Genomic DNA, 13,127 nt, shown 5'->3' with positions numbered 1-13,127 from the left:
TCTGGGTATTTGTTAGAATACATACGCTCGGCTTCCACACAATTTCTTTGGCATCAGATGTAGCAAGACAGCATATCACATTTTTCTTCGTTTGTAAAATTACCTCCCTCCATTGTAGAACAAAATAAATTAGAAAAAGACAACAACAATAAAAATACAAAAACAATAACTAAAGGAATAAACTCATGATCGACTGATAACAAAGACAAATAACATTAATGTGTCATTGAAATTGACTGGATGTCATTTTGTCATGGCCTACTCCATTTAAATGCTGAAATGTATTAAAAAGCCATTTTTCTGGATAAAAACATAAGTAACCGTATTGTATCGTACATCGTTGAATTCGCAATGAAAAGCACAACCTAATACTGTGTGCACTTTTTTTCCGTCCCATAAGAAAAATCAAAGTTGATGGTGGTTCCATGGAATCGAAACGCTGTAATGAAAATTTGTTAACGTCAATTTGGAGAGATTAAAAAGTGCCAATGGAAAAGTGTCTTCCGTTTTTTCATATCTTTTCAAATAGCTTTAAAAAATAATAAAAACGAAATCGCAATATTTCGGTTTTTCTCGGATATTTCCGGAACGGCTTGGAATTTTCAAATTTGTAAAACGGGATCTTGTTCGGTATCAAAATGCGCAACTTTTGTCTAATTTAACCGACACTGTATCTCTTATAGTTTCCGAGATCCCCATGCTGTGCATCCTTATCTTGGACACACTGTATATATATATATATATATATATATATATATATATATATATATATATATATATATATATATGTGTGTGTGTGTGTGTGTGTGTGTGTGTGTGTGTGTGTGTGTGTGTGTGTGTGTGTGTGTGTGTGTGTGTGTGTGTGTGTGTGTGTGTGTGTGTGTGTGTGTGTGTGTGTGTGTGTGTGTGTGTGTGTGTGTGTGTGTGTGTGTGTGTGTGTGTGTGTGTGTGTGTGTGTGTGTGTGTGTGTGTGTGTGTGTGTGTGTGTGTGTGTGTGTGTGTGTGTGTGTGTTCGAAGTGTTTTTGAAGATGCCAAGTGAAATTTTGGCGAAACGCCTGCAGGATTCGAGTCGGAGTTCAACAAGCGAACGGATGATATCCCGGAATATAGTGTCATATATATATATATATATATATATATATATATATATATATATATATATATATATATATATATATATATATATATATATATATATATATATATATATATATATATATATATAGATATTTAGGACTCATTATCTTTGGAAGGTTATTGTGAAGTGTATTTTGAGATGGAACACCTAAGATGTCCAGTGTGGAAATTATTTCGGGTTCACTCGGGTTCAGCTCGGTAAACAAGAGAGTTGATAATCGATGATTTTTGATGGCCATGTGACGGTGCATTAAGGCAGTGTGGTGCGCAACCTATCGTCATTTGCGACCCCCATTTTTGTGAAACAATTTGTCACGACCCCTGAGTAGACAGTAGACTCTACTATCTACTCTATTGAGTAGAGTTTTTTTTTAAACGTCAACGTAGTTAAAATGAAACTATTTCTGAAATTTCCTTTTATTATAGGTTTTTACACAACACATAATTTTGTGAAACAATGGTTTTATTTATGCATATGAGTACAAATATTTATTTAATAAAAAAATTACATTTAAACATTTACTCATAAGAATTCAATGTCAAGTTTGCGCTTGCAAAGACTCATTGATCGCTTCCATGTTCGCAACTGTATGGGAAATCGCAATCTGTAAGTCATCTTCTGGATCTAATCGAGATCGGTATTTTGTTTTAATGCCAACTAATTTTGAAAAGCCAAGTTTACATAAGTAGGTCGATGCGAATTCAATCAAAATATTGATTGCCCTTTTTTTCAAATTGCCATATTTGTTTTTTATCTGATAACCAAAATTTTTAGCAAGTCAGAGCCCTAAATTGAATACGCAGAGTTTCGTCATTTGAACTATCAATTAACTGTTCTTTTTCATTTAAAGGGATATTGGAATTAATAATATCAAACGAAAATGGATCACGGATCCAACCTAATTCTTTTTCTGGAAATTTTTCGAACCTTTTCGTAAAGTTCTCTCGCCATTTTATCAAATGATGGGAAATGATGTTTTTAAATAACATAAAATCTATATTATTTTCATTAGTAAATTCTGAAAAGCACTGAAACATGTCTGTATTGTTTTTGTTTAATTCTTCTTGCCAAAGTATCAGCTTATTCTTAAAAGCTTCTATTTTACTGCTCAGTGTTAAAATGTTTGTATTCTCACCCTGTAAACTCAAATTCAAATCGTTAAGTTTTTCCAAAATGTCAACCATGTAACTGAGTTTTCCGAGCCAATGTTCAATGACTTCAGTATCTAGTAGTAACGTCTCATACTGAGAACTGAGAAGAGACGACTGTTTAGGCTGTTGCCTTTAATGTAATTAATTACAATAACAACATCCTGTAATACAGAAATACTAAGAGGATGTCGAATTTCCTTTGTCTTTATTTAATTTTTTTAAATACAGTTTCATTTTTCATACTTTAAGCTCGTCTTTTAAATAAAATTTCAGATTTATTTGCAAATTCTTTATATTTCGTTTCCAAATGTCTTTTTAATTTAGCAGGTTTCAAACTTTCATTTGCTAATTTATCCAAGCTATTAACACACAACGGACGTTCTCTCCCATTAACAACGCAAAATGTAAATCCGTATATAATAAACTCTTCTTGATATTTTCTCAATTTTTTATTAGATAACATAGTTTGTCCAATATTTTTTTGAAGTAGCAACAGTGCCACTGGATTCATTTTTATTTGGGTTTTTAATTTTTATTCAATAATAGTTACAATAATATGTGCACTTTGATATAATGCACACCTTTTCCACATTTAATTTCAGAAAATATAAATTGTAATTCAGAATCGTTAATTTAACTTCAGAAAGCGTCAATTGTAATTCAGGACGGTCAGTTTAATTTCAGATAAGATAAATTGTAATTCAGAACAGTCAGTTTAAATTAATTTTGTAATTAAATTTTAATATTGTACATCAAAAACACTACTACATTGTACGATAATGAAAAAATAAGTTAATAAATACATACCCCACTCGTCGTCCGTATGAACGTAAACAAAACCAAACAAAACTAACGAACTACTGAATAGTCGAATATTCCAGTAAACTCACTGGACGTCGGGTTCACGGATTCTGATAGAGGAGAAGCCATAGAGGACGTGGAATCCTTTTGAAGTTGGCGATAGAATCCGCCGATAGGAATATCTTGATTTTTTTCCTGATAGTCCGTTGTGTTTATGACTACCGTAGCACTTTCTTTATCTGCTTGTAAAATTACAATTTCGGGATTAGATTTTAGATATCTAGAGCATTGCGTTCAGATTTTGAAATGTTAGATTTTGGAATTTTGTTTTTCTTGTGATTTTTGAGGCTTCAAATCGAATCTCGTAGACTCGACATTTGAAATGATTTCTTCCTTTTACCACAGTGTTTGGTAGTTGAGAAAAGTTTGATGGTTTCACTATTGTTAAAGTTAGTTTTTTAAACATTTGAATATGATTGTGTGTAGAAGATAAACGAAGATTTCCAACTTTGTCATGAATCTTGTTTGACAGGGTATCGAACTCAACCGGGAACAAAATGGAAGCAATTTTAAGATGTAGAGGCATAAGAGTCTTATCGATTTTGTCTATTGGTTCTTTACGGCTATAATGGATTCTTTCTCGAAGTAAAGCGAAACTAGAATTTACGAAGAATTTTATGACCAGAGTTTTGGTTAGTTTTGATATGATGGGATATTTAATGTAGTTTAGGGATGACGTTATAGTCTCTAAAACGAAACAAATAAGTTAGTTTACAGTTTCAGTAGCTGAGCGTCTAACTTCCTACTTTTGTTTGGGTTATAAGCAACTGACGCAAGAGAAATCCAGAAGATTTTTAAAAATATTGGTATTAAGCTGTGGAAGTTTCTTTGAAAAATTAGAATAATTAGTATTATATTAATTACAATTACAATTACCCAGCTGGACAGATAATTGATGATATTGATCATTCAAGATCAAGTAAATAAAAACTTATATAGAATAAGAATAACAATAAGTCCTGAAAGTGCTATTGTAATGGATGATTAGGCAAGTATAAAGTTTCACAAAGGCCCTTTCGGGAAGTATGACGTACAATATTTTTTGTAAGCAGGCTCAGCGTTGTGATATCGCTAAGATTTTGTATTATTACACCGAACTTTGTTTTTTAATTCGACCCATATCAAACTGAATTTTTTTATGACCTCGTCTATGCAATGAAAATTTTATCATACGATTTGGATCCTAAAACTTCAACTATGCTTCCTTTTTGCTGCTGTTCGTTAGTACTTTTTTAGTTAAAGTGTCGCGATAATTGGCATTATCATAGACTATTACGCTGCTTCGGCGAATATTTGGAAAAAGAGAGATTTTTACCCAATGTTTTTTGGTAAGAGTAGCAAAATATTTGGCACCCAACTTTCCCTCGAGCCACAGTGTAAAATGGATCTTCTTTTTCTTCTAGATACGTGTACATTCAAGATATATTTCGATGAAGACGTTTGCCTTCCTTTATTCAAGTGACTTTCTCTGATTACCATCAGCATTACTAAACACTTATTATGCATTTGTCATATCGTTCCTTAATTTCTACTGAATCACTAGCAAGCAATCCACTCAAAGTGGACCTTGGAATATCAGTTAACTTCACTGTCCTCCCAATATAAATTATTAACCGATTTTTTTATTCGCTTAAGAGTAAATGTTACCCTCATATACTCGTAGAACAGCACGCAGTATATATTCAAATTACATTTTCTTTTTAGTTCTTTACTCTCCTCTATACAATGTCATACTAGGTATATCAAATACCAAGATCACTAACTTCTAGCGTCCAATAATGATTTATATCAACTTCTAGCATTAGAAAACAGATCAGAACTATTCAAAACAAAGACCCTGATGATCATAGATAAGAATGCAGAGTCGAAATGAGCTAAAAGGTTTTTGACTGATCCATAAAAACCAGATTTTTTTGTATGTCCCTTGACAAAATGAAACAAGTTACACACTTGTACGGAAGAACAGATTTATTGTTTATTTTAAATCTTTGCACCGAAGAGCCTGTACGTACGGCATAAAATATTGATTATGTAAATCGAAAAATCAAATCAAAAAGTTGGATTGAAATCAATATCCTCCATTTAATAAATATAAAAATGTGATTTACAGAACGTTCGAGATAGTCAATTAATTAACCCGGAAATATCAAATTTAATTCGTCTTTTGATACCAAACATTTTTTTATCGAAGTCTTCGGTGACACCTGTGCCCTATAATTCTAACGCAATTTATTTCGAAATTGACAGTTTTATTTGCGTCGCTTATAAATTGTATGTTTAAATTAATAAAAAATCTCGAAGACGGAATAGGCAAGATGCAAACCCAAGAACAGTGGCAATCTTAAGGCCCCTTTCCAGCAACGAACTTTGAGTTTCCATTGCTTGTTTCTGAAAGTTACTAAATGTTTCAAACAAAAGTGAAAATGGTTACAAGCTAGTGATAAAAAAAATGTTTTCCTATTTAAGTAGATAAATGAAGTAGTTATAAAAGTTATTGAAAACTTTAAACAATGTTTGTATGTATGTGATTCGAGAATCGTTATTTGGTAGTCCAGAAAAGCGAGTAAAAGGGCCGAACAAGAAAAGAGAAAATATAATAATAATAATAATAATAAATCTAATTTTATTCAAAGGCAAAGTAAGAGGAAATATAATAATAATAATAATAAATCTAATTTTATTCAAAGGCCAAAAATAAGAATAAAAAAGGGGCAACGATTGTTCGCAAGTAAAATTTTAAAATTATTTTAAATTGGCTCAAAAAAGCGTAACGAATAGCACTTTTTTTTCAATAGAAATTAAATTTTGAATTCGTTTTGCAAATTATTAAACTTTTGTATTACTAATATTGTATAACTAAACCTAATCGCTTTACCAATATTATAGTTTTTTAAAAGAATACAACTTCTCACATACCTATGCAAAAGAATTACAATAGCTCCATTATTTTTTTTTAGTTGAAAATAAACGAATATATTTGATCATTTTAAATTAAAAAATCTCGATTTTATTAAATGTCACAAAATGTATATTATTTTTCTGAAAGATCAAAAACCTACAACTTATATTAAATATATCATATTTATTTTAACTTTTCCAATATTTACCCTTCTTTATGTTTGGAACATTAGTTGGCCATGATAAAACTATTTCAAAATAACTGCCAAATTTTAAATTCACATAAAAAATAATTATTTTTAAATACCTATTACTAAAAATGAACTTATCTTCTATACCTAGTTTTCTTTTTATTTTACTGACACCACAATAAACTGTATGAATTTATTTTCTCAGATGTCAGGTAAGAATTTAACAATGTCATTTTGTCATGGCCCACTAATTTTATGGGAATAGTATTTGGCAGAAACGGGGCTATATATTGGAAAACTTAAAATAAATCGATCGCGTGCCATTTAAGAAAATCTGAATTTTTCAATTTAAAGTGATCCAGATATATTCGTATATTTTGAACACCCTGCAGCATATAATTCAAATTCCCTTTGCATATGTCTATTATATCATCTCCGAATAACGCTAATAAAAAATATGAGTTAAAAAAATTTCATATATGAAGAATAATGCCGCTGTCGTAATGTTTTTTTTGCAAATATGAAAACTAATGTTTTTTTTTTTAATTAAAAATTGGAAAAACTATTAATAAAAAAGTTGAACAATTTTAAAAAGAAAATATATTTTTGATTCATCACGCTTTTTTGAACCGTAATTATGCACCGTTACAATCTTCTAAATCTGACTGACAACTTAGAAGATATGAATTTAAAAATAATCTTTAATGAATATGTTGTTTTTTATTTATATATTTATAACCCTGACGATCCCATAATTGTGATTAAAAGAACTTAATAATAAATATTATTATTGTTAATATATAGTACTTGTTAATAAAAAATGAAATATAACATTAAAAAATAAAAAATAAAACACCCAACCTAACTCGTGACACTAAAACTTTTTATTTGCTATAATGTGATTATCTAAATATATTTGAGCGAGCTATATTGTTTAGGGGAAATTATTGTATTCATTTACCAAGCAAGGTCTAAAAGGTCTCTGATGTTCGAGGACATGAAATAATGAACGTCTGAGGGGCATATCGATAAAAAAATTACTTTGGCCGCACTATAGGTTCAGAGGATAATTTTCTTATGAAAATTTACATTTTGTGTCAAGCTCTTCCCCGCCCAGCATTGTGTTTACTTTTCCGATTTATGTCCTTTTTTCGTATCAGTGGACACACTAAGTTGAGGTGTAATATGGATGTAAAATAAGAAGTTTCCTAAAGCAGTAAAAAATATGGTCAATGTTTTTCCTGTGGCAAGACATCTCTTTAAATTTAACGTATTTTTGCAGATCATGGCGAACAGGGGCAAGAGATGGAAACTATTTTGGGTACTGGCGGGTGCTGTCTTATCCACAGTGTCTGTAAAAACTGACGATGACTTCTTACACGAAAGTAAGTGACAAACTTAAAACGGGTTATATGAAACTCTTCACATTAACGCGGTTTCGAAATAAATGCGAAATCTTAAGGCGAGGAGTCCTAGTTTAGCGTTTCTATTTCATTTTCATGTGGTTGTGTAAGTTCTTCAAATTTAGTTAAGAACAATGGTAGGAGTGGTCTAACTCAATCCATTTCGCTCTTTGTGAGAAAATATGCAAAAAGTGTTCTTTTATAAAAATTTATTGAGGCGTATATTTTCGTTTGTAAGATAAAAAAATCCGCCGTATTTATCATCAGTATATATATGTATATATATATATATATATATATATATATATATATATATATATATATATATATATATATATATATATATATATATATATATATATATATATATATATATATATTGTTTATATTTTGTTTTTTCTTAGACCTTCTCTATATTTATGTTTAGCTTTTGGTTCTTGGGTTATAGGTCTTTGTATTAAAAGCGATTAAAATTTTTTGTCCATATATTGACGTTTCGGTCTTCTATGACCTTCTTCAGAAAGGGATACAGTCTATGTTATAGTACAGTTCTTTTTTTTTACACAACGGAATTACAAAGAACCTTACCAAAAAGAGACAAACACAAATCTTAAAATTGAAGAGGTAGCATCATATGGAAGTTTATACTTTAAAAGCGTTTGGTTTTGTCATAGTGCCTAGAAATATTATTGTTTTGGTTTTTTTCCAACTATGAGAATAAAAAAGTCATACCCTTGATAAAAGATAAAAGTCCAACAAAAAATGATTTGTATACGGCACTCACACACATAATACACACAAATTTAACGAAACAGTTAAAATATATATAAGAGTTTAAAAAAAAAATAATAATAATAATACCGATACGCGAGGTTTGCTCCCGTCGACTTTACTGTAAAAACATCGTACGATGCACAATTGTTTTGGTGCAAGGTTCAGAGGATATACAGAGTGTTTTTGTTAATTTATAATTTTTTTCTTTTATTTATTTTATTTTTATATATTATAATTTTATATTAATATGTTCCTATGTTGTATCTTTCATTGTTATTTTATGTCAGAATGTTGCAATATAACTTACTGAGATTGTTGGTGTCCGTTTTCGAATTTATAGAGTTCTTATTTTTTTGGATCTCAACCATTTCCAGAATTTCCCTTTTTTTTGTATTATTTTCGGTTTTTAGAATTTTTACTTTCGCAAAGTTGAAAGAAATAATAATGGTAAATGAATTTCTGCAAATTGTTCGAGTTTAGATATATAAAGTTTGTAAACGCACTTTTTGCAGTTTCAACTCGACTGTGTCTACCTGTTTTTACAAGTTCAAAAGAATTACTTGAAGATATTTCAGTTTTGCAAGTAACAAATTATGAATCAAAGCGTGAAACCCCGTACTAAAGAGATGCAATCAGTATAAAATTATCCGCATTGCAAAGTTTACATCCTGCAAAACATTTCTCTAATTGCAGACCACAAAGGTATGATCGTGCCGCGAATCGACTACGACCAGTGGAAACCCTTGGGGAGAGGCGACCCTTTGAAAAACGACCCTACATTCGACTACGTTCCTCCAGTCTTGGACCAAGTTCGGTACTGGGTCGACCCGAAGAAGCAATCGGATTCCAAATCGTCCAGGGACAACCCGAAGAAAGAAATCCTTCTGCTTGGAGTGTCGTCCAAAAAGCCTGCCGTCGTCAACCCGGTTTCCAGGAAGGACTCGTACAGTTCGTATTCGAAATATTCCGACGAGAACAACTACGTGTCGAATCAGAGAATTTCGAGGCCTTCCTTTTTCCCGTCCATGTCGTCGTCGATGTTCCCCTCGATATTCACGTTCGCGAATAAAATCTTCGACAGGACCGCCCATTCCAAAGAACCCGAACATGGGATGCCGTATACGGTGCTAATGCCACCTCCCATAGAACCGCAGACAAAAAGTTCGCCGAGCCCAAAATATTCCACTTCGACCCCGAGCGTTACGATTCAGGAGTCGAACCTCGTTTATCACTCGAGTAGTTTAAGCGACCCCAACGAGTTCAAACCTAGTGACGAATACGTAACATCGTCGCCTTCTGTTCATCGGGAACTTAGTCCCACTACCGAGAAGCAAGTGCTCTACGTCGACAGTTTGTCACCTTCCGCTTCGTATATGCCGGTGAAATTCGCACCAGACAGCAAATTAAGCAACAAAGTGCTCGAAGCTTCCGACAGCAATCACAATATCAACTACGTCACCCCGCCGCCGCTGCCCAACTTGGAGTCACAGATTTTAGTCAAAGGCAAAGTAACGGACGACAACGAAATCTCCAACACCTACGTGAAAATTGAGAAACCCTTGGCTCAAATGCACTCGACGGGTGTCGGAATGGACGATATAGTGCCGATGCCGATGGGGCCTTCGAGGGAAATGTTCTCGCCCTTAACCATGCAAACCATTATAGATATGCAGACCATGCAACCGCCTCCTCCGACTCAAAGCCCCGTTTTTATAGAAACTACGCGTCCCGTGGTCGGTATTTTAAAGAAGGAACAAGTGGATACCACGCAATACCTAGCATCGGCTTCAGAAATAAGACCCACCACCACGATAACAACTACAGAAGAGCCGACGACAGTAAACACGCTGACGACAGATCCGTTAAAAACCGATCAAGTGCAGCCTCTGAAGGCGCCTTTGTACCTTATAATTCAAGGTCATTCGAAGGTGAAGACGTACAAACCCGCGAAACAAATCGACGGAATCATGATTCGTGACACTAATGAGATTACCAACAAACTAGATGGAGTAGATTTCGATTTGAAACACTTGCACGGGTTCAAGTCCAGCCGCGGCGACGCGTTTCCTCAAAGGAAAGCTCGAAATGGCAATTTGCAAACACTGAAGCATATAGCTCAAACGGGGTTCGGCTCAATCGAATTCGGTAAAGTAAACTTGCAAGAAGCCGAAGTAAATGGTGGATACGAAGTAAGAGATGCGAAGGACACAACGAGCGAGACTTATCACAAGGGCATAGTGGAGACCGCTAGGAAATTGGAGCCATGAGATATTTGTGATTGAACTTTTCCTTAGCGTTAAGGCATAAGTTATGTTTGAAATTAATTTATGTTTGATAATAAAAACTCTTTTGAGATGGTTTCTTGTTATTTATGTTCACTACCAAACATTCAAATTTTAAGAAGTTATAATAAATAATAATAAAATTTTTGATGGCACCGCGCTTTCCAAAGAACGCGAATATAGGATGCCATACGGTTCTCTCCCGTAGAACCGCAGATAAAAATATCGCCGTCATTATTAATTAAATCAAACAAAAACTTTAGTTCGATACTACTAACAAAATATGTACTGCATTAGTAATTGCGAGTAAAAATTAACTAGAACAGTAAAAAAAACATAAAATAAAAAAATAAAATAAAATAAAATAAAAAATAAAAAAACACAAAATGTATGTATGTATGTATGTATGTAATAATACTCTTATTTAATCACCATCGATATCTTCGTCACTACTAAGAGACATAAATTGATGGTCTAGGTTCTCGAAGTAAATTAAGAACCTCTTTGATGAATAGTTCCTTATTTAACCGTGCACTCACACATTTAGACGATAACCGAATATAAGGATCAGACGATATTGATAGTGCATCTTTCATTGATTCTTCCCGTGAGAACCTCCTTGAGAAACTTTCCCTGTATATTCTTTCTTCAATAGGTAAAGATGCTGCGTTTATTATTTGATCACCATAACCGGAAGCAATTTGCTTGCTGCCATATAACACCATGTATGAAGTCTAACAACAAGCGCTGCTGTTATTTAACAATACTCGTCAAATCTCTCCACATTTATTTCATAACCCGAGCACATGGTCTCGTAAAATAACATAGAGGGGAGAAAATCTTTGCCTAGACCAAAAAATGTTTTTTTCTAAAAAATAGAAAAACAAACAAAACGAGATAAATAACAATAAACAGATGTATAGAGTGGTCCAGTTATTGATGTGCTATCCTAAATTTTTAAGAGTTTTTCATCAATGATTGCTATTTTAGATGTCAGATTAATTTAGTAGTAATAGAGTACTATTCCTAGTCCTACTGCGTTCCCAGTGTTCTTTGCGAGGAATGGTTCACAAGAGCCTGTAGATTAACCTCAACATATACGCCCTTTATTATAATGTTAAGTTCATTTGGAGAATATTCCTTATTAGCCTTAAGGATAATATTGTATTTCGGGTAAATGTTAGCAACTCGGCAATTCACCACTTTTTGCCTTAAAATAAGTGAGTTTTTTGTCAATAGCACATGTATAAAAAATCAAGAGCTTCTTCCGGTGAGTGCTTGATTGGCTTTTTGATTCTTTGCTCTTTCGGGTCAACATTAAAAGACTTTTTTGTAAGTATTTTTTAAGCATTTCTCTGACCGGAAACCTCGAGATTTTTTTAGCAGCAAATAGAATCCCTGCCGGGAAATATCTTTTTAACAATGGCAATGTTCTTTGTTTCTTAGGTTGATTGCCAAAATTACTGAAAGGTTTCAAAGATCTACCTTGGTTTTTTCCGGGTTCTTGTTTGTGTTGAATTTGATCGGAAAATTCAACCACTTCTGGTATCTTTTTTCAAAAGCTGTACGGCTACATTTATACTATTGCCACAATCACAATATCTACTACACTACGTCACGACCAAGTTAAATGACGGCAACTCGAAACGCTAAGCATCAAAACCATAATTAATAGAATATAAATTAATAAGCAGAATAGGAAAATGAGAAACAGAGATCGGTACTTTGAAGACGGAGCCTACATGAATACAGAGAGACCAGTGTGACCTTCTGGCAATATCCCAAAAAGGTAGTGTGGTTAGTACTTCAGCCTGTATTGCGCAGATACCACCTACACCGCGAAGTCCCTCGTTTTCGAGCCTTTCTGTCCCTTCCAGCTTTAATGTCTAATTATACACGAAACCAAACTAAACAAAACAACTATTATACCTTTAAAAATATGCTTCCTAGAGGAAGCAAGTTTCTAATTATTTTTGAAAGTAAAACACGGTCTATATTTTTAACAACCACGTCTCCAGTAATGGCGACAATTTGTTTTGGGCAACAGCGTGTAGTCGACAAGAATCGTTAACGTGATAGAAAGCAAGTTTGTATTCTAATTTGGACGATGCCTGAATACAAAAGCAGTTTATAATCACGAAACAGAAGGCAATATCCATTTATACAGGGCCGCCGAGTACATTCGCCTGGGATTTTGCACGAAAAACAAAAAAAAAGGGGAAATAATTTCAGCACAGGATTATGTGGCCTCATGAAGGGTATTTTACAAAATTATTTGAGATATACTGATTGACCCAAACAAGATACATATCAAACTTACTTTTTCTTATAGAACACACTAAATTTTTTTATATTTCTAATAATTATAAATCAAAAAAAGTAACTGTTACATTTCATATACTTAGACCCAGCCAATTTCGAGAAGTTC

At 32.9% G+C, this 13,127-nt stretch overlaps 1 protein-coding gene across 2 annotated transcripts in view; it reads left to right on the top strand.

Moving 5' to 3' along the window:
- LOC132705676 (uncharacterized) overlaps positions 1-10,769 on the top strand; it is a 78,942-nt gene extending 68,173 nt beyond the window's left edge. For both annotated transcript variants that reach the window (XM_060676443.1, XM_060676444.1), the window contains exons 2-3: positions 7,523-7,625; positions 9,111-10,769. In XM_060676443.1, coding sequence (XP_060532426.1) covers positions 7,526-7,625; positions 9,111-10,684 — 1,674 coding nt within the window. In that variant the 5' untranslated portion in view covers positions 7,523-7,525 and the 3' untranslated portion in view covers positions 10,685-10,769. The remainder of the gene's footprint in view (positions 1-7,522; positions 7,626-9,110) is intronic.
- Positions 10,770-13,127: the final 2,358 nt, after the last annotated feature.

Source organism: Cylas formicarius, unplaced genomic scaffold (genome assembly GCF_029955315.1).
Source record: "Cylas formicarius isolate icCylForm1 unplaced genomic scaffold, icCylForm1.1 PGA_scaffold_7__23_contigs__length_41026272, whole genome shotgun sequence".
Taxonomy (NCBI): domain Eukaryota; kingdom Metazoa; phylum Arthropoda; class Insecta; order Coleoptera; family Brentidae; genus Cylas; species Cylas formicarius.
Note: the sequence above shows the minus strand (reverse complement) of the source record. Positions and strands in the feature narration are given on the sequence as shown.